Source organism: Scomber japonicus, chromosome 18 (assembly GCF_027409825.1).
Source record: "Scomber japonicus isolate fScoJap1 chromosome 18, fScoJap1.pri, whole genome shotgun sequence".
Classification (NCBI taxonomy): domain Eukaryota; kingdom Metazoa; phylum Chordata; class Actinopteri; order Scombriformes; family Scombridae; genus Scomber; species Scomber japonicus.
Window position 1 is genome coordinate 5,605,866 of NC_070595.1, and position 20,965 is coordinate 5,626,830.

The 20,965-nt window shown below is 38.3% G+C and overlaps 4 protein-coding genes across 4 annotated transcripts in view; 2 read left to right on the top strand and 2 right to left on the bottom strand.

The window, feature by feature from the left end:
• Positions 1–20,965, bottom strand: part of LOC128379506 (uncharacterized) — a 388,452-nt gene that overhangs the window by 40,567 nt on the left and 326,920 nt on the right. The gene's annotated exons all lie outside the window — the stretch shown is intronic.
• aldh3b1 (aldehyde dehydrogenase 3 family, member B1) lies at positions 1,270–8,960 on the top strand. The gene is made up of 10 exons (XM_053339128.1): positions 1,270–1,329; positions 2,458–2,627; positions 2,914–3,024; positions 4,362–4,482; positions 5,760–5,845; positions 6,220–6,301; positions 6,520–6,912; positions 7,115–7,281; positions 7,372–7,471; positions 8,145–8,960. The coding sequence occupies exons 2-10, from the start codon at positions 2,466–2,468 to the stop codon at positions 8,327–8,329; spliced, it is 1,407 nt and encodes a 468-aa protein (XP_053195103.1). The 5' UTR covers positions 1,270–1,329; positions 2,458–2,465; the 3' UTR covers positions 8,330–8,960.
• Positions 9,656–14,339, bottom strand: clpp (caseinolytic mitochondrial matrix peptidase proteolytic subunit). The gene is made up of 7 exons (XM_053339140.1): positions 14,283–14,339; positions 13,006–13,107; positions 11,865–11,936; positions 11,646–11,742; positions 10,738–10,925; positions 10,530–10,635; positions 9,656–10,351 (listed from the first exon to the last, which is right to left on the bottom strand). Exons 1-7 carry the CDS (start codon positions 14,292–14,294, stop codon positions 10,125–10,127), a joined length of 804 nt encoding a protein of 267 aa, XP_053195115.1. The 5' UTR covers positions 14,295–14,339; the 3' UTR covers positions 9,656–10,124.
• On the top strand, positions 16,361–20,140 carry si:dkey-204f11.64 (uncharacterized protein LOC100537752 homolog). Its single transcript, XM_053339150.1, has 3 exons — positions 16,361–16,532; positions 19,064–19,190; positions 19,356–20,140. Exons 1-2 carry the CDS (start codon positions 16,440–16,442, stop codon positions 19,187–19,189), a joined length of 219 nt encoding a protein of 72 aa, XP_053195125.1. The 5' UTR covers positions 16,361–16,439; the 3' UTR covers position 19,190; positions 19,356–20,140.

Here is a 20,965-nt window from a genome sequence, read left to right on the forward strand (position 1 = left end):
TTTTTCTTTTTTGTGTGATTTGGTGACACATGAATATTAGCAGGACAAGTTGTGTTTAAAGCTGTCAGTTCACCTGAAACCTCTGCAAAGCCTCTGTTAAAGCTATAACCACATTTTCATGTAATCATATGTAAACATGAAAAACATGGCTGACACTGTATTATTGATAAGCCTTTTCATATTATTTTCATTGGTCCAACAAGTCTGTTTGCCAGGATTACTATGGTTTAAACTGCTAAAGAACAAGTTATAATGTTTCAAATTTGTCTTAAAACCATTATCTTAAGTGCCCATTTTAACATTGAAACCTGTTTTTCTTGGTGTAATCATTCCTCCTGTTCATACTGACCATCACTAGCAGTGATGGAAGACTAAATCCACAGTCCTTCTGTTTAGAAATGTATTTAAAGTTGATCGAAAGCTAATATGAAGCTTCAGCATCCAAATGAGTCAAATCAAGTTTTATGTCAATGTTAGTCTTTTTAATGCTGAAGTCTCTCTTTGTTACTATACTTCCACCACAGCTCAACAGGGAACCACTTAAGAGGGAATTTGATGCTAAACAAACTGTGAATGTGTCAGATACCCACTGGATAAGACTGATGAAGCTTCATATATATAAGCTTCAAACTTTTTAACTGGATTTAGTCATCCATCACTTACATAGTAAGTGCATTATGAAGGGATCTTCTAATGGTCAGTATGAACAGGAGGAATGATTACACTAGTGTTAAAATACCTGCCTTGTTTAAGGCAGACTTGGAAAAATTGTGAACCTGTTCTTAAAGCCATTAATCCCACTCCACCCCAAACTAAACTGCCTGTACTTAACACTAACGAGTTTAATTTGGTCTCACGCTCAGATTCTGTATATCTGAGACATGGAGAGAGAAAGACCAGCACACCTGATCGTTTCATACAGGTGTGTCTTAATGTTCTAACGTTAATGGAAACCAGTTTGTGACCACAGGGTTGCAGGTTCGATGCCCGGAGCAAAGCCTGGAGGCAGTCCGTTTGTCTGTCAGTGTGAAACATGTAAACCTGACTATAAAACCTTTGCTCCGGGGCGATTAAATCTTTTCATATGTACAGAGATCACATACTGGACATGCATGATCACGGCTGTCTCGCCTGACAAGTTTCAAGGCTAGTTTTTCAAGATATACCAATCCCCCCCTCCCTCCCTTCTCCAAACTTGACTTCCACAGTTTACCGGCAGTCGGATAATTGACGGCACCCGGAAACACTACCGTAATTCCCCTTCTGCATTTGTGGGATCTAGGGCGGCGGTTGCTGGCAGTTTGTGAGACAACCAAGTTAATACAACAGGTAAATACTGCAGTTCTTTTTTTTTCTTTTTCTTACACTTACAATATTGTGTTTGCAAATAGACCTCGCGGAGGAATATCACGGCGTGAGAGGTGGAGGTAGAAAGTTCAGAGAAGACATGTGATTTGTTCTGAGAGTCGATTAGTTTGCTAATTAAACAAGTAAATTGGAGGTGACATGGTAACGTTACACACACGCCTTGTGTTTGACTCTCCATGCATTTATTCACACAGAACTATAACTATAACGGCGGGCTTGTTTTTATGAATATTAAAGTTTTTGCTAGTTAGTTCAGTCGTGACTAAAACACAGGTGTTTGCCGCCGTTTACCCTGCACGCGCTGCGTGACGGTGAGTTTGATGCCATTATAATGCCAAACCTCATCAGGAAATCTCATACTTTACACTTCTCTGCTTCTTAACAGAAATTCCGTCGCAGCAGTCTTACATTTAAAGACTTTATATAAAACATTAGGCTCTTCCGGTTAATTCGGCATACAGCTATTTCACTCATGTTACTGTATGTCTACAAGTGGCGGAGTAACACTTGCACGTTGTTTACTTCTATTACTGTTCTCTAACTGTCTGTGTCTCCCCAGGTAAGTCGGTCATTTTGAAATTAGCAGCTTCAAAATACTTCAAAAAAAGAAAAAAAGTAATACCCAAATGAGTACTGCGTCGTTTTCGCTGAGTCATTTGAACCAACCTGCATACATTTCTGACTGTCGCATCAGCAGGCTGCTTGTACTAACATGTAGCCTCCACTGTGACACTGATTACACACAGTATCGTAAAGTATTGTGTCATCACACTGACATTATACACAGACCTTTTAGTTCATAAAGTTCACCTCATTTCCACAGAGCTGCAAAGACTTGTGCCACAAGTGATTCACCAAAGTTTACAATGGTGCACATAAATACATGCAACAATACATTTGAGTAATCAACTAATGCAAAGTAAAGCTTACATTGTTTTTACTCAATAAATGGTGGTGGGGTTTGAGTAAAAATGAGCATGTGTTGTTTCAGCTTCTTAAATGTGGAGTTTTTCTGTGTGTGTGTGTGTGTGTGTGTGTGTGTGTGTGTGTGTGTGTGTGTGTGTGTGTGTGTGTGTGTGCGCATTCCAGGTGAAAGGATGGACATCAACAGCCAGGTAGTGGACAGGTTGCGGACAGTGTTTCGTTCAGGCGTCACAGTACCAGAGCAGTTCCGGCGGACGCAGCTGACCAATCTCATGTCCCTGGTCAAAGAGAACGAGGAGCAGATTATAAAAGCGCTGCACAAAGACCTCGCCAAGGTACAACACTGTGCTCACCTGTCATAAAGAGACAGTATACACACTACTTCCTCAGGACATAATTACACAACAAAATCCAAAATATTAACAGTACTTTCATAATCAACTATTTATTTTGTATATTTTAGATACACAGACACAGTTGGATGCATGCACACATTTCCTCCACTGCAAGATCATATCAGAGTGTTTCAGGCACAGTAAAAAAATAAATAAAAAAAATTATCTGCCACATTTCGACTGTTAACTCTTACTTCCTTATCTTAATGCTGTCCTTGAACAACAGCCAAAGTTTGAGGCCGTCCTGTCCGAAGTTCACATACTGATGAATGAGCTGCACCTTGCCATCAATAACCTCAAAAGCTGGATGCAGCCGGAGTACGTCAGTAAGAACCTGGTAAGTTTTACAATGATTCATTAATGCTGGGTGTCAAAGGTTGACAATTTACAAAGTTTAAGAGTATCACTGCTGGGTGTGGTCTTTGCTCTGTTGTGCCGGTCACTACACCCAAATGTGATGCCACAGATGCACCCTGTAGTACACTAATAATGGTCCAAATGTAGATTTCTGACTAGCTGAATCTATTTGAAGCAATTGCATTAATTATTGTGAATTGTTCCAAAGTGTATGGTACAGTTGGAATGGCGACATCTGCTGGGCATCCGTTGGTATTACACTTGTATGGCAGTCAGATAATGTTCTTAGTGCTTTTTTATTGTTATTTTGCTTTATTTATTAATTTTGGTTGATAGTTATTTTGCATATTTTGCTTTTGTCTGCAGGATCAGTTTACAACTCTGTTTTTAAATACTGTGTCAGACTGGCAGCACACCCCAAATCCAAAACCACCACCCTACCTCTCTGATACCACTGTGACGTAATGAGGCTTCATTTGGGGGGGGGTCACATGATTTAGATTTGCTTTTCCTGTGGTAGAGCATGGTATCAATATATCTAGCTGTGATACTTTAGATTCAAAAGTCCACTACAGTGTTGAGTAATCTGCTTTGAAGGCAATGTAATAATGATGATGATGATGATGATGATGATGATGACAATACATGAATGCACTTTTTGTTCATAGTGAAGCTCAAAGTGCTGCAGCATCAATGCAATAAAACACAACATAAAGAAAATAGTAATGAGTGAACATCACTGGAGTATAATTGTACATCACTGCAGTAAGGTGAGAAGTTAGAACACTGGAGGTCAGATTTTCCATGAAGTTGTGGGACAAATTTAAAACAAGACTGGTCCAAATGTGCCCATCACAGAGGCTGAGACATCCTGGCTTTAAACCCAAACTATGAGTCAGACTCCATAAGTGCTGCATCTGCTGCTACATTTCCCTGAATGCACCTTGATAGACCCACTCCTCCCACCTCCACACTTCTTTAAGGCCCACTTCTATCCAGTTCCACACTTCAAGTTTGTAATGCAAGTTTAAAAAAAAACAACCTTTCAGCCTGATCTTGCGTAACACCGATGATGACATCATCTTTTTATATTTGGACACCTGCCACCAGAGACACAGGAGACATTATACAACTGTCTCCTCATGATGAGTAAACTAAACCTAATTAGATGGAGTGCCCTTTTTAATACAAGCAAGCAAACCTTTGCATTTAAAGAGAAGGAACAAGCAAGGTTTCATTTTCAGTTACAGTATTATGTGTATGTATGTACAAAAAGCATGTATAATTAATTTTTGTATGTATGTCTGTGCATTTCAGGCTACAAAGCTGGATGAGTGTTTTATACGGAGGGAACCATTAGGAGTAGTTTTAATCATCGGGGCGTGGAACTACCCCCTGCAGCTGCTTCTCTTACCCTTGGTTGGAGCCATTGCTGCAGGTATCATTCACAGTCATATTACTAGAATAGTATTCTATGTTACAATGAATCAACTGACAAATGTGATCATGTTAAAGGAGTCACACAAAGAGTTATCACCAACTCTGCATTTTCCTTCAGATCCACGGAGGTTTTTAGCCTCTTTCAGCTCATTGTTTTGGTTTTTGGAAACAGTCTGCCAACAAGTTCTAATCCTAAAAGACAAAAAAACTTTATTAATGCAGTTTAAAATATTATTATAGATTTTTGGCCAGACAGTGGAAAACAAACTGTAAACACAACAAAAACATATTATCACCACAACATTGATACTCAGTTGGAGTCTTGTTTCTGGCCACATGAGGAATGTAGATTTTAATATTTGTTCTCTCCTTTTAGCTCATTTTTTTTGTCTCCACCAGCGCCTGAGAAATGTTGCACTATGTTCACCAGCTAGTTGCTAACTTTATCTACTGTTTGGTGCTGAGCAGATAGGGTACTGGGTTGTTTTTAGCTTTTTCTCCGCCTGCTGCGGCCAAAAAAAAAGAATCTATGAGGGCCATGAAACCAAAGCAGTGAGCTAAAACATGTAAAACTCCATAATCCTGGATGGGCTCATCACTCTGAGCAACTCCTGTTCATGTCAAAATATAGATTACTGTTGCTTTAAGTGCCACTAAGTTTGCAGATTTCTTTTCTTCATGTCAAATATATAATAGAAAGAGATCAGTCATACTGGTGAGTGGGAGGTTCAGTGAGGTGAACTGAAGGGTTTCCATTCACCAGCTGTTCTGCTCTAGCCTAGAAGATAAACAACAAGTGAACATGAAAGTCATGGAATGTGAACCTGGGAGCTTCTAGTATGATAAATGTTGTTCTGCAGCTGCTTCTCTAGTGTCAGATGTCACTTTCTTGAATGCTTGCCAACACAGTCTGTTCTTGTAAGTGCATTACAACACACCAAAAACTCTTCACTTCACTTTACATGCAGCCGGTAGGAGCTGGCAGCATGTCAGATGTCCTGTGCTGCTATTAGACTTTCTTAGAAACAGAACAGAAACATCAGCTAGATTTAATGAGTATTTCCCTTCAGCTCAGTTTCTCAATCAGTGGTGTGTCTCTCAAAGCCAGTTCAACACAGCCAGGTTGCTTCCACAGAACCTAACAACTACCAGTCATAGTAAATGCTGTTTATTTTACATGTTAGGTCAGTGTTAAACCACCTTAAAAACATGTTGAAATGTTACTATCATCACTGCTGTCTGTACTGACTGGATGTTGTTGATGTCTCCAACTAGGAAACTGTGTGATCCTTAAGCCTTCAGAGATCAGCGCAGCCACAGACAATCTGATGGCAGAGCTCATCCCCAAATATCTGTCTCAGGTAAAGCCGCTTTAGAACGTTTCTTTTCCCTGTTTTTTATTATTCTTGTAAAATCTACAATTTAAGTGTTTTTTAATATTCAGTTACAGTCCAGACATCTGGAAACGTGAACCAGTGATGTAATCAAGATAACAAAATCCATCCACCTCATGATCTTTAGGTTTTTAGCTACCATAGCTTCATGAGGATGGTGTAACCACTCTGATGAAGGCAAGGTAGCTAAAAACATTTCATGAAGAGGTGATGATGCAATGTGTATGATTTCAGTGGACTTACACGCTAATGTGTAGAACATTGAGCTGTAATTGTTCTATCAGACCGTAGAGCTTGGTACATTGAATGTGATGCTTCAGACGGGACTCTTCATTTGACAGGACTGTTATGCGGTTGTGAGTGGTGGAGCAGAGGAGACTAAGGCGCTGCTGCAGAATCGCTTTGACCACATCTTCTACACAGGTAAAGCCTCCAAAGATCTACAGATTACTGCATATCACACATGTAGATATGTGTCTTGTATTGGGCAGCTTCAACATCTGAATGTCTGTCATAACAGCAAACATAAAGTGACATTAGCAAACTCCTTAGAAGTATTAGAAAACGTTGTAAGGCATACGAAGTAGTACAATGTAGAAATCCTTTCCACTTCGGATGATGACTCTTCAGCTCTCTTTCAGGTTCTCAGAATGTGGCACGCAGCATCCTGCAGGCGGCCTCGGTCCACTTGACCCCAGTGACGTTGGAGCTGGGCGGCAAGTGTCCCTGCTTCATGGACGAAGGGTTAGACATGACGACTGCCGCCCGCCGCCTGGCGTGGGCCAAGTTCTTCAACGCCGGGCAGAGCTGCGTGGCTCCGGACTACGTGCTGTGTTCAGAGGCCACCAGGGACGCCCTGCTGCCCGCTCTGCGTCAGATCCTGGAGGAATTCTACACCAAGGAGCCTCAGAAGTGTCCCGACGTGTCCCGCATCGTGTCACAGAGACACTGGACTCGTCTGATGGAACTGCTCAAGAAGTCCAGCGGGAAGATCGTTCTGGGAGGAGAGAGCAACGAGGAGGACAAGTACATAGGTGGGTTTAGATTGTGCAGGGTCATTCTATCTGAACACAATAACACGTGTTAGGTGCTGCATAGAGAACACATGTACAATTCATTCAAAGAGACTGAAATGGAAACTGAAAGCTTTCTAAGTTTTTGGAAGTTGCAGTAGAATGAGTGCTAATCAACACCTGGACTGAAGCCGAGTTTTGTCTATCATTGTCCTCTCCTCAGCTCCCACAGTGTTGGTGGACGTGGCTGAAGACGACGCCCTAATGAAGGAGGAGATTTTCGGCCCCATCCTGCCCATCATCACTGTTGAGTCTCTGCAGCAAGGCATCGACTTCATGAACCGCCAAGAGAAGCCACTGGCCCTCTATGTGTTCTCTAACAATTCCTCTGTAAGTGAGAACACTGCAGCCTCCCACCTCCACAGCTGGAGACATAAAGACATTGTAGTCTTATTATATCGTTCTTCCTTTTTGTTCAAGGTGGTGAAAAAAGTGCTGGAAAACACCAGCAGTGGAGGATTCTGCTCTAATGATGGGATCATCCACATGACACTGCCAAGTCTGCCCTTTGGAGGCGTAGGTATGTGTGGAAGAGCAGAGAAATGACTGCATCTAAAAAAAGATCCTCAGTTTATGCTCAATCAGAATGAGGTGGTATGATCAAAATAGGTCATTATTGTTTTTAGAATATAGGATATCTATCTAGAGAGGTGGGACATGATGTCATTTTTATTTATTTTATTCTATTAGTTGATTTGTCAGGGACAGTTCATATTTAACATTTCTCTAAATATGCCATCTGTTGTCCTTGGCCTGGTCTAAGTTGGCAGCCTAAAATCAAGAAGCAGATTTAAAACACTGTATAAGACATTAGTTACAATAAATATAAAACAGAGTGACGTGAGCAAAATATAACAACAGCAGAGCAAGCTATGAACAACATGACAAACAAACAGTAACAGAACAGCTTCAGACAGAGGCATGGACAAATGTGAGCAGGCACTGGATGACAGATGTAGCGTTGTGCTCGGTCGCTCACATGAAAAATGACAAGTTGTTTCAAAAATGAAAGAAAAGAGAAGTCCAAAAAGGGGTCAGCGGGGCGTTCACTTTCTGGAAAATAAGCTGCAAAAAGCACAAATGAAAACATCAGCATTTTAATATTCTCACAATGATGCTTTTAATAACCATACAGTACAGTAACACATGCCTTTCTGTGTATGATTTAACTGACCGGTGTCATCTTGGTCCAGGTGCCAGCGGTTGTGGCAGTTATCACGGTCACTGGAGCTTCGAGGCGTTCAGCCACAGGCGTGCGTGCATGCTGAGAGGCTGGGCCTTAGAGAGACTGAACGGCCTGCGCTACCCACCATACAGAGAAGACAAGCTGAGCTGGCTGCGCTGGTCCACCTCACCCAGCAGATGCTCAATCATGTGAAGGCAGGCAGGAAGAGAGAGAGAGAGAGAGACTGTGTGTGTGTGTGTGTGTGTGTGTGTGTGTGTGTAGATGGAGGTTTTTATACTTGTGTGAATGTAGAGTCAGTAGCATTAATCACTATTTCGTTTTAATGTTTTCATCTTGCAGTTTGATCTTCCTCCTGACATCCCTGTCAGTGTTTCATCTTATCATAGTTTAAATCTTTGCATCTACTGTGTGTTTTAGAAGATGTTCTACTCTATATTTTCTCCTAACCGAGGTAAAATTCCCACTTTTTTTTTCACTGGGTTCTGTGTTGGCACATTCTTCACTTTCTCATCTCATGTTCTCTAGTTTCTCTTCACCTCAACATTCACCACGTCAGCCTAAACCTTAACAGAGCTGCTTTATTTTATTAATGAAACTTTATAACTAACTCACTTAAATATTGAAAATCCTAAGATGCCAAGTACTGCTTATTTTAATCTTCTATGCACTGAAACAGATGTGTGTTGAGAATAGTGTTAGTGTTTTTAACAACCTCATATGATCATTGTGAATCTTTTTGTTGTCTTGATCAAATTATTTTGTTGTGATTTTTGACTTTGTTTTTTACTCTTTGTGAAATACTGTAAATAAATGACAAATATGATGATCTTTGTGATTTTTAATATTCTTGTGCATGAATCTGTTGGGTACAGATCTCAGGTCAACTCCTGAAGTTGAGTCTTTCTGGAAACCTAAATGTATTTAACAGGTCATTGTTCATTCTGACCTGAGCAACAGCCAATCAAAGAAAAGGTGCTGTTGTGACAAAAGACTTTAGAAAAATGATAAAGTGCTGGAATTAACTATGAAATGAGCCGATACTGTAGAAGGAAGCAGCATTTCATAATATTGAGCTGAGTTTTACATTTCATGGCTGTATTATATAATTAGTGTTCATTCATTAAGACTATTAATGTCATGTTTGTTATATTTAATATTGAACACTGAGTCTCCATTAAGTCTAATTTATGTTTCCAAATGTCAACTACTGGATGCTTCTCAGGCTGTTTAGACAGAAGAACCAGAACCTTCCTGTGAACAGCTGATAAGACTTCACTGAGCATTTAGAGCAGTGATATATCCTACTGTATCAGTACCAGCTAAGTTCTTTATTCTGGTTTTATCTACAGGGATTTCAGTTATAATCACTAGATACATTTCAGTTATTTATTATGATATTGAAGTAAACTATAATTATAAATATTATTTCCATGGTTTGGGTGACAGGATATAGTGCAGTATCTCACTTATTGAAGGTGGTATGAGCTTTGAATGAATAAGACTATTGCACATAAAGGAGGAGTAGTCTATGTTCTTTGAATGGTGGTCAAAATGATCATATTTATTACAAAATATGAATATACAGGTCATACAGGTCCTCTCCACTCTTTAGTGGACGTCTCTGCAGCAAGGAGGTACACAACAAGATGGCTCCATAGTCTTAACAGCCCACCCCCCCACCACCTAATCTACAGCAGAGCATCTCATCCGGTGTTGATCTCACACAGGAAGAGATGTACTAAAGATGGACAGAGTAAAGGAATGAGATGATAACTGCTGACTACTCTTCATTCCTCTGACTGGTTTCTGCAGGAATCATCTCCAAAATAAAAAGATGTCACTTTGTGGGCAGTGTGAAAGAAGCCAGCATAGTGTTGGTACTGTAGGGGGGGGGGAACATAGAAGCCACTTAAGACAAGAGACATGGAGGCTCCGTGTCAGTCTCCAGACTTAAACAGAACTCAAGACAGATCTGCCTCGGGTGGTCTCATGGTTCAGGTTTATATGAGGAGGGGGGGTTTGTTCCGGGGGAGGTGGGTTCGGGGGTTGAAGACTCGGCGGCTGGAGAGGGGCTGGCTGTGGTCGGCTGTTCTTTCTGCACCAGCTCGGGCTCGTCCTGGCCTGCCTGGGGCGGGTGGACCAGGACCCTGTCGATGAGGCCGAAGTCCTGCGCCTCCATGGGGCTCATGTAACGATCTCTCTCCATCACACCCTCTGAAAGACGACACAAAGTCACCCCTTTATAGACTGATCTCTACAGCAGACAGTGCTATCCATCTTCTCATCTAACTCCAGGAAAGAAAGCCAATAACTGCATATTTAAAAATGTTGACTGAGTCCTTTAATCAGTGCAGCTTTAGATAACAGTAGATCTCTGGACTGTGTAACGTACCGATGATTTCCAGTTTCTGTCCCGTGTGTTTGGCGTAGATGTTGTTGATCTGTCTCTTCAGTTTGAGGATCTCCTCGGCCTGGATGGCGATGTCTGTGGCCTGACCCTGAACACACAGCGCTCTGAATATTAATCACTGTTTCACTACATTTCCTCATCAGACTTACCACTCCATGCTGGATTTAGGATCAGTACTATGCCACCTTACCCTGGCTCCTCCTGATGGCTGGTGGACCATGATGCGGGCGTTGGGCAGTGAATGCCTCATGCCTGTTGATCCTGCTGCCAGCAGCAAGCTGCCCATGCTGGCTGCCTGGCCAACACACCAGGTGGAGATGGGATTAAGGATATACTGCATGGTGTCATAGATGGCCAGGCCTGCTGTCACCACACCACCTGATGGAGAGAGAGAGTACTATGCAGGTTATTATACCCACAATGTAAATTCAAAAGATAAATGGGCACATTGATTCTCGTTATATTATATTGCAGAGGGTGATCAGGCCATATTTCAATGTTAGGACAATATAAAAGGAAAACAGATATTACAATCCTGGAATGGTAAATGGAAATCAGAAGTGTGTAATGGAATAGGAAAATAAAAACACACTTTTAGACTTTTACACATTTTTTTTTTCTTCATGCTGTCATTTTCGTTGAAGTTGAGGCACTTTAATGTAGTATCTATTATTTTACTGTCCAAATATTTATGGTTTGGACTATATAAAGCAACTGAAAAGAGAAAATGATCATTAAAATATATTTTTACAATTATTTAATCTGTTTTTTCCCCATTTCTCTCTTTTACATTTGGCTTTGTGAAAATAGGAAAAAAGAAAATCAAACACTCTCTGCATTATAAGAAGATATTCAGTTTACTATCTGAAAAAAAAGGAATAAATCTTCACATTTAAGGAGTCTGATGCACACAATTTAGGTCATTTTTGCTACCAAATCTCAAACTAATTGAAACTACTCCTCTCTCGCAGATAAACCATGAATTAATCTATAGTAGAAAACAAAATGTAATTCATTTCTTTCTATTCTCATTTGTTTATGCTCTGTTTTCAGACATTTGCAGGACCTTTATCACAGATGTGTTCCTGATGTGCTTACCGGGGCTGTTGATGTACATGTGGATGGGTTTGTTGTTGCTTTCTGACTGAAGAAAAAGCAGCTGGGCGATAACCAGGCTGGCTACAGAGTCATCAATCTGTGAGGATCAGGAGGAAATGAAGAAAGAAAGAAAGAAAGAGAGACAGAGAAGGTAAGTAACTCAGAAAACATATTAAAATATGTCTCTTGATTGTTATCAACACTCAGCAGGACACTTACAGGACCCATTACACAAATGATCCTCTCTCTCAGCAGGCGAGAGTAGATGTCATAAGCTCGTTCTCCTCTTCCCTGAAATGAAAAACAGGCAGAATTTATTCATCATAAAGAACTCCAGTGAGACTACTTTAAAACCAGTTTTCAAAGGCAGGAAAATAAAGACTGCACACTAGTAAAGATAGAAGTAAGCAAGGCAGGAGTTATAATACTGTGTTGTGAGGAAGGAAATGCCTTCACCGTGTTTGTTTAGGTGAGAAGCTGAATGGAAACATGCTAAATTAGCTTTTGTTTATTTACAAAAACCCCTCCATAGTTGTGCTCTATTCTGTTCATTTCAACACATTCAATGAAATGATGTGACAGAGGATTTCAGCCCAGCATTACACAGCTCACTACTGTTGGTTTAGTGTCTCACTTATATTATGATCTGATGACAAAGTGTGTGTGAGCAGAGACACCGCTGTGTTCAAGTGTACTCCAACTTCTGAGTACTGACAGCTGACAGCCACACAGTAGCCTTTGTACTAACTGTTTATGTTTGTCTTCTTTAACTATAATAATACAGCAGTTGTATTGTTGGTGGATGGATCAGCTATCAGCACTATGTTTCTAGTCTCTGCACCTTGATTTTTTTATTTGATTTTGTCTTATGAAATGAGGCTCTAAAAACTTTTAAATGATTAAGAAGTACAGATGATAAACTAAAAATATTGCTTTACTGTAACATCCCTTCCAAATATGCTTTAAAGTGGTGGAGTAAGTCGCTTTTGCTCCTAAAATCATTCACTATTCACATGTTTCCAAGCTGTGAGTGTTCCTTCCATTTCCCGTGTACACTCTCAATAATGAAGTGATTGTTAGTCTACAAACTGGCTGTTTGAGTACATAACAACACACACAATACTCAAAACCTGCTTAACTGCTAGTTTCTCTGAGTGGTGTTTTTTTTCCATGGTTTGTTCTTTCTTTCTTCTCTTTTTTTTTTGGTAAGGTGGCTATCCATACCCACGCTATGTACACCATCCCTCTTTTGTTTGTTCCAAGCAAACAGCTACATTTGAAAAGTCATCCCTTCCTTCCTGTGCACCAGAGCTGTTTCCCAATAAAGCTCCACATCAGAGCAGCACAGGTTATCACTCACCGTCTGCTCCACAACTATAGGTATTAGAGGACTCTTCCATGCAGGACTGTGGTGGATAGATCTGCTGTGTCTCAGTGTCAACCCTCCCATGTGCAACACCCTCTGAAAGACACATGAAAAAATACCTTTATTCTAGTTCAAGTGCCTAAAATATTAGAAAGAAAATTGGAAAATGACAATAATTTTTGCAGTTATTTGTATGTGCATCTTAAGAACAGCTGTGTCCATAGGTAGGTATGTTTAAAGTTGTAATCATTCTGAAGAATAACAACCAAATGTGATGCTTTCTCTAGAAATATTTATGGTTTCAATATCATTATTCTAGAAAAAAGTCTCATCATCATCTCAGTCGAAACGTTCTCTATAAATCTGTAGATGGAGATATATGCCCTTTGTATTCTTAAATTATGTCTCTTTTTTATAGAGGTGAAAATAAATGGACTGTTCTTAATTTAATAAATGAGGGGGAGATACCATTATTGTTTTGTCTATCTGGATGCAGACATTCTGTGAGACATGATAAAGTACACAAAACAAATAATTACTATATACACACACACACACACACACACACACACACATAACAATAAAAAATAAAAACAGAAAAATGAGAGTGTGTGTGCACATGTGCGAGTGTCTAAGTGTGTGTATGTGTCTGTGAGGGGGACATTTGGATACATCTGGTCTAAAACTGTTTGATGTTCATAACTCTTACACTAACTACATAACTATGACATCATTATAATACTTGCACTAATTAAGTGATTAATACTAGTTGTTACACGTGGGTTAATCCAGGATTTAAACCAACGAGCGTTGTGTTTAACTAGTCACAGTCCATGTCAGACCACTCTCAGTCCACCTTAAACTCGATCACCGTGCTTTCAGATAGTGTGTGGAAAGTGATCATGTAACTACACTTGAGGCTGTGTGACCATCACTTACACAACACACAGCACGGAGCACTGCTGCTGTCATGTTTACCACGAGTGAAACAAGAGTCAACTTGTAGCTGGTTAAATGTTAAATGTGTGTTGGTGGAAGTACTGAGTCTTTCCATCAGCCCAGTGCAGCTCTGACTGGTTTAGAGGTGATACTGGTTTGATGACTTGACGTAACATTAAACTTACACGAGCTACCAGCTAACAAGCTCCACACACACGGCAAGCTGCAGTGTTAAGAGTAACTATATGTACATATATCTGTATTAAACCAGTTAACGACTGTGTGAGTCACACTGAGAGAAGGGTTCATTAAAAACTGCTGATAATACTCACTCGTAGAAGCATTTTGAAGTCTTGTAGGTTTCACTCCCCCTCTGTGTGACCCGCAGCTGCACCGGAAGTGAGTTTAAGATTCCTAGGATGGAGAGGGAATTTACTGCGATGACCCACCCCTACTCTTCATCTGATTGGCTGACTGTACTAATGCCCAGCGACGAAGGCGGAGGGTACTAACCAATCTGAAGAAAAGTAGTGCGGATTATTCCGTCGCCATCCTAGGACAATCATTTTGCGAACCGGAATTAATTCTAGTGTAACCTTTGAACCGCTTCTTCTTTGTAGGATTAATACATGCTGGGTTCAATGCGCATTTCATTAGCGCCCCCCCACCATGTGTTCAAATTCACCCCCCCCCTCCAATTATATATAATGATAAAATAGTATATAATAGTCAACTATAAAGTAAATGAACAATTTGACCAGTCTCCTTCATATATTGTATAATTGTAAAACACATGGGTAGCGCAGCCTAAAGTTTTCATCTTTTACAGAATTTTACCTAAATAATACCTCAAATGACCTAAAACCTAATATCACTCAATAAGCAATAAATAATACTCTTAAATAATATAATGTAAAAATAAATATAAAGTTGTACATGTATACGTACTGTATAGGATGTGTATTATTGTTGTTTTTATTATTATCATTATTATTAATAGTAATAGTATTCAACTATTTCATTTCATTCTATTTTTGAGTTGTTGTTGTTTTGTTTTTTTTACTATATGGGGAATATTGTAACGATGTAAATATGAGCAACATCATATGAAGGAAATATAGATTTATGATAACCCTTAAGTATTAACAAAGATTTGGGTAATGTTGCTTGAATAGATATGTGATTAAATGTGTATCAACATATGTAATAAATTCAGTTTTAATTTCTTGTATACAATTATTGATAGTAAATACATATTCACAATCTATTTTAATTGTTTAACCAAGAGTATTATGTTTTGATATATTCTGACCCATAATTTTTTAATACATAGCCTATTGTTAGTTTCAGGGTTATGCATGTTTTACTTTATCTACTATTTCGGTAAGGCTATGATATATATGGTGTGCTACTTTGAAATCTCTATGCAGAAGAAATCAAAATGAGATCTTCAAATGGAAAAAAAAGCAAAATTGAATCAGGCTTGCAAAATGTATGCAGGCACAAATGAATGAGAACTATATAAAATCCCCTAACCCTTTGCAGCAATATTGGATGAGATTTAAAAGGAATAAGAATAAGAAAGAAAGAATAACTATTTAATGTTTAATGTAGAAACTATATTTTTGATCTTTTAATAAATGTATGACACTGTAGACTTGTATGTTTTCTATTTTTTAATTCATAAATATATATCAATATAAAATCAATACATTTTATATGAATACATTTAATGTCTCATTTAATTAATTAATGTATGATGACAATTAAGCATTCGATTATATAATGTGTTTATATGTTTAGTTTCAACCCTTAAAATCTTCCATAGAAATGTAACTAAGCACATGTATTCAAGTACAAATGTGAGTTATTTGTACTTTACTTGAGTAGCTACTTTGGACTTCTACTCCACTATTGTACTTTTTACTATATTTACTGGATGGTTTTAGTTTCTAGTTCCTTTAGAGAGTAAGGAACATACATAGGCTACAAAATATATCATGAATTCATATACTATAATGCACTGTTATTGATATGTGAAATAATGTTATGCATTATATGTACTTAAACTTGATAGTTTAAGTAACTAAGAATAGTTAGCTCCATGCATTTATTTTCTTAAACATTTTCAAGACAGATTAATTACTATAATGGAGTAGCCTATTTTTATACTGTAGTATTTCCTCCACTATTGACAACACAGGATACCACAACTTAATAGAATTAACAAGCACTGCCAAGTAATGAATGTGTGTGTTTGTGTGTGTGTGTGTGTGTGTGTGTGTGTGTGCGTGTGTGTGTGTGTGTGTGTGTGTGTGTGTGTGTGTGTTCGGGTGGGGGGAGTAGTGAAGGCAAAGTGAGTGAATAGGCTTTTTATTTGGAAGGCTTTGACCGGAAGATGTGTTTTATTACAGCCTACAACTGAAACATTAAGTGTAACTGTGTGCTCGACTTCTTCACTCACTTTCTCTGTTTTCTGGACTCAAGTCATGTCGAACAACGCCGCCCCGAACAGCAGTTTAGTTATCGCTCAGAAGGCAGTGAAGCAGCTCCGTCTTGAGGCCAGCGTCCGTCGGATAAAGGTATGTCCATCAGCAGCGAACACTACAATCCTACTGTACATCAAACCTCTCCTCTGCGCGTGACTCCCGCTCTCAGGCTCGACACGAGCTTTTAATGAGGCGCGAGCGGCAACTAATGACTTATCAACCTTTCAGCTGTCAACTACTGTCACTGTTTACACATTTTACATTTTATAATAAAGTAACAACAAATGCAAATACATAATGTTCTGTTTTCCTCTATAAAGCTTTAAATGTTTTGTAGCAACACATTAAATTTATCTTTACATATTCCTACTTACTTAAAGCGACTATACTCGACAATAACAATGTTTTTAATGACATAATAAACAAATATTTAGCTATAGGGTGGATTAGGGTAATGTGGGACATCGACTAATGTGGGACAGCTAAGCTCCAGTGCATTTATCTCTTTTTCCTATTCAATTATTTTAACAGTAACTAGTATATGCCTACTGTGTAAGTTATATTGTTTAAAATACAACCTACTAGTTTTTTAACCTAAAAACTGTAGGCCTTTGAAATGAAATGACCAAATACTGGTGCGCACATTTCAGAAAGTTTTGGCAGAGGCTGCTTTGTGTAAATTAAAGTATTTCTATAGGCCTAAAAACTACTGTCCCACATTACAAAATCTACAAATTCTGAAATGATTTGGCACGAGGAACATCACTATATGTGTGCCATTTTCCTTTTGAGTACAATTCAAAGTGTTGACATGGATTGGATTCAGATGTAAATAAGTTAAACAAGTCAGAATTGCAAAGTGTCCCACATTACCCTAATCTGCCCTATATATGAGCAGGGTTACAATGCAGTAACTATTATTGTATAGTAGCAATGTTACTGTACAGCTGAAACAACTTTAAAGTTAAGGACAGTTTACTCTTCAATTCATGTTAAAACTAGGCCAAGAGTATGGGGTTTCATGTGATTAAACTAGTTTAAAATGTAAATGTATTTAAACTTGCACATCTAGAAGCGCTTCAACCACTGACAATTAGTCTTAAACTCTATTTTTACTTTTATTTTCGTATTATAAGTCACTATATAACATGGAATAATCTATAAGTCAGTGCAGGTTAAAACTAGGCCAGCAGTTTGGGGCTAATGTAACTGTAAACTAGTTTAAAATGTAAATGTATTTAAGCTCTCACATCTAGAAGAGCTCCAACCCCTGACAATGACTCTTCAACTCCATGTTTACATTTATTTTCATGTTTCACTTTAAAATATGAAATATAAGTCAGTTCATGTTAAAAGTCACTATATAACATGACATATAAACCACTGGAAAACCATTCACTGAGTGTAACTTCCTGGTGTGCAGTATAGTGCAGTGAAATGGTAGCAGACAGACTCTTCTCTGCTAGTGCAGCACAGTGATTGCTTTGTTGATTGTGCTGCTGTGTGACTGGTGTGATTGTTGGGGCAGCTTCTTATTTTAGAACAGAAGTCTGACTAGTTTCAAGTGTGTGTCTGTGTTAACTGCCCAAGTAGAAAAGCGTAGCAGGGGGAGGGGGAGGGGGAGGGGGGTTTCTGAATGAATAAATTAATCACAGGATTTCATTCGTTCGCAAATTAATGCAGTTAGTTACAGTCCAAAACAGAGATGTAAGAATAATCTGTGATATAATTCATTAAGATGGTAAAGTAAGACATGACATTCAATACTGGGGTGTGATGCTACAAAGTGTAAGCTGAATTTTATAGAAAGAAAAGAAAAGAAGTATAGAAAGAAATATAAATACAATCCGATACAAAAACTTTACTTTATTTCATCTATCATAATGGTGGTGGACAAAATATCAGGAACACCTTTCCATATTCCATATCCAGTTCACTACACCAACGCCCACTATGACCTCAGTAATAAACATGCAATGTCACCCTTTATTGTCTATACAGTGTAACAAAAACATTCAAAAAAGTAAAATTATAATAAGTGGTATCATTTTAAGTTTCTACATTTGCTGTTACAACACCTCGTTGTTTGGTATAGTCTCACAAAAAACCCTACACTGGCACACAGGAAATGATCAATTTAGATTTTTCCAGTTTGCTGAAATTGTATAATTAAAAATAAAAAAAAGGTAGATGTTGAAACTAAAACCCCAGGAAATGAAAAAGATAAAGCTTTCATTGTGCTCATACGGTTTGATAGATTGCATGAGTGCTTTGAACTAGAGGTGTCAGAACATGCATTCTTTTCTCACAGAGGTTCACAGATAGGAAAGTGTCTAATTTTGGTGTTTTTATTATTATAAAATCAGGAAGTGTACCTTTAAAAATATATGACCTTACTTCTGTCATTGTATTGCACACTGTACATACTTAGACTATAACAACATGTCTTCATAAAGCATACTGGGCTTCTTCTATTTTTAAGGGTTGAAAAAAACATGTTTTGAAGAGTTACATTTTTTCCCTGTGAAAATCTGCGTTAGACATTTTTGAGGGTGTATGTATCATGGTGCAAGTGCATAACTAATCACAGACCCTCTTTTAATCAAATGTTGTCATTTGCACAGGTTTCTCAGGCTGCTGCAGAACTGAAGACCTTCTGTTTGCAAAATGCTCACAAAGACCCTCTCCTCACCGGAGTGCCCTCCAGCGATAATCCATTCAGGCCTCCCAAATCATGTGTCCTCCTCTGAGGTGTGTGACATGAGCGCTCTTCTGTTTGCTCAGATTTATCATTTTTATTAATACTCTTTTAATACATTTTCATTGGTACCTCTGGATAAACAATGAACTTTCTGTCTGGTAGAGCACAAGACGCGTGCCTTCAAGCTAAAAAGTTTTCTTTCTTTTCTTTTTAAGGGCTGTGAAAGAGTGCAAACCACTCATCAATAGACTCCTGTTCATTCCCACTTCTGTTCCTGTGTCCTACTGCCACTGAAGATAAAGAAAAAACAGATCCTACACACACACACACACACACACACTGGAGCAGCTAAGGAATGACACCAACAATTTCAGTTGAAAAAATGTGCTAAATGTATTGCACTTATTTTGATAAAGTGTGTGTTTGCAGTTTAAAAGCTGTTTCCTGTTTGTTTATATTGCAACCACTGGTTTGATGTTATGCTCGGTTTTAAGGTGGAGAGGTCTATAATATGGATTTTTAAAAAATGTTTATCAAACACCAGCTACATCAACTACACCAAAGTTCACTGCTGTAAACATGATTCCACTTGATACAAACAGCTGAGGAATTGTGTAGTGCTGTGTTTATTCAAGCTGTCATAATCTCATATACACTAAACATTACTTGACCTGAAATCGATCGTAACACTTGTGTTTAAAACATAAATCTTCACTTAACTACTGCTAACTAGCAAGCTGACATTCCCATGTACCACTATGGAAATGTCCAGGTTGGAACATGGCTTAAATAAACATGCATGTGCTTACATCACAAACTGACTGTGATGTGAAGAGGACTGGAAAATTATTGTTAGCCTATATTTGCATGTATTTAATGCCGTTATAAAACAAAATCCAGAAAGTGTTTTACAAAAACAATTCATCATCCTGCCAGCTGTTGACTGTTATATATCATGCTTACACATATTTTTGCTTGCATTTGTGGCAAATTCTTTCAAATTGATGCTACTGTATGTATATTGTTTTAACACATTAAATTATTACCAAAATAATTTCTTCCTGTCTTGGTTACATTATCATGTTTTTCACTGTTGTACAGTTTATATGTATCTATGGTGAATATGTTATACTTTAATGGATTTTTACCATGTTTTATGGCATGACACTTAAACTTCCCCTTTACTCAAAAATATGTTCCTTTTTTCAGTTGCATGTTTGAGTGTTCACATTCATCTGCTGGAAGAGGACTGTTTTTTTGTCCTCACTGAAAGTCTAACTTAAATGGGTGGAACTACAAATAATTTGGAGCCAATCCTGGTGCAATATTCAACTTACACAAGTGTAATGTGGAAAGTTGAAGCCTCCAGTGCACAAACACTCAGAGTGGACTTTACAGTGAAGTAAGAACTGTCTTGTGTCCAGCAGGAAAACTTGATATTGGATTTTGGATTTTTTTATCATAAGAGGGAAAGAAGTATTTGATGTACATCTTAAAACATGACTGGAGGGGGTCTTTAATACTGCTGCTGTATTGTGTTGCTCTAAGCTGTTTTGTTTTATTTTGACGTTGCTTCATCAAACATAGCTATTAGTTAGATAGATGGCAGGAAAGAAGATACATTCATAAAAAGAGAGGAACATAGGAATTTGAATTTAATTGAATACAGTTGTGTGAGATGGGGTTCACTCTGAAAGTTAATCAACCTTTCTATAATAAGTCTTATGGTAAACTAAAACTGGTTCCCACATTTTGAAGAAATACGTGTCATTTCCCTTTAAAGTAGTAAAGTTCCCCATTTGTAAAATCTTATATAATTCTCTGT

What these genes read in the sequence shown, in the direction of transcription:
- aldh3b1 (XM_053339128.1), top strand. Translation starts at nt 2,466, where the DNA reads ATGGACATCAACAGCCAGGTAGTGGACAGGTTGCGGACAGTGTTTCGT. An exon ending in TGTTCTCTAACAATTCCTCT is followed by an intron (nt 7,282 to 7,371) that starts GTAAGTGAGAAC and finishes TTTTTGTTCAAG; the next exon opens with GTGGTGAAAAAAGTGCTGGA. An exon ending in TCTGCCCTTTGGAGGCGTAG is followed by an intron (nt 7,472 to 8,144) that starts GTATGTGTGGAA and finishes ATCTTGGTCCAG; the next exon opens with GTGCCAGCGGTTGTGGCAGT.
- clpp (XM_053339140.1), bottom strand. An exon ending in CTATAGTTGTGGAGCAGACG is followed by an intron (nt 11,937 to 13,005) that starts GTGAGTGATAAC and finishes TTTTCATTTCAG; the next exon opens with GGAAGAGGAGAACGAGCTTA. An exon ending in CATGTACATCAACAGCCCCG is followed by an intron (nt 10,926 to 11,645) that starts GTAAGCACATCA and finishes TCTCTCCATCAG; the next exon opens with GTGGTGTGGTGACAGCAGGC.
- si:dkey-204f11.64 (XM_053339150.1), top strand. Translation starts at nt 16,440, where the DNA reads ATGTCGAACAACGCCGCCCCGAACAGCAGTTTAGTTATCGCTCAGAAG. An exon ending in CCAGCGTCCGTCGGATAAAG is followed by an intron (nt 16,533 to 19,063) that starts GTATGTCCATCA and finishes TCATTTGCACAG; the next exon opens with GTTTCTCAGGCTGCTGCAGA.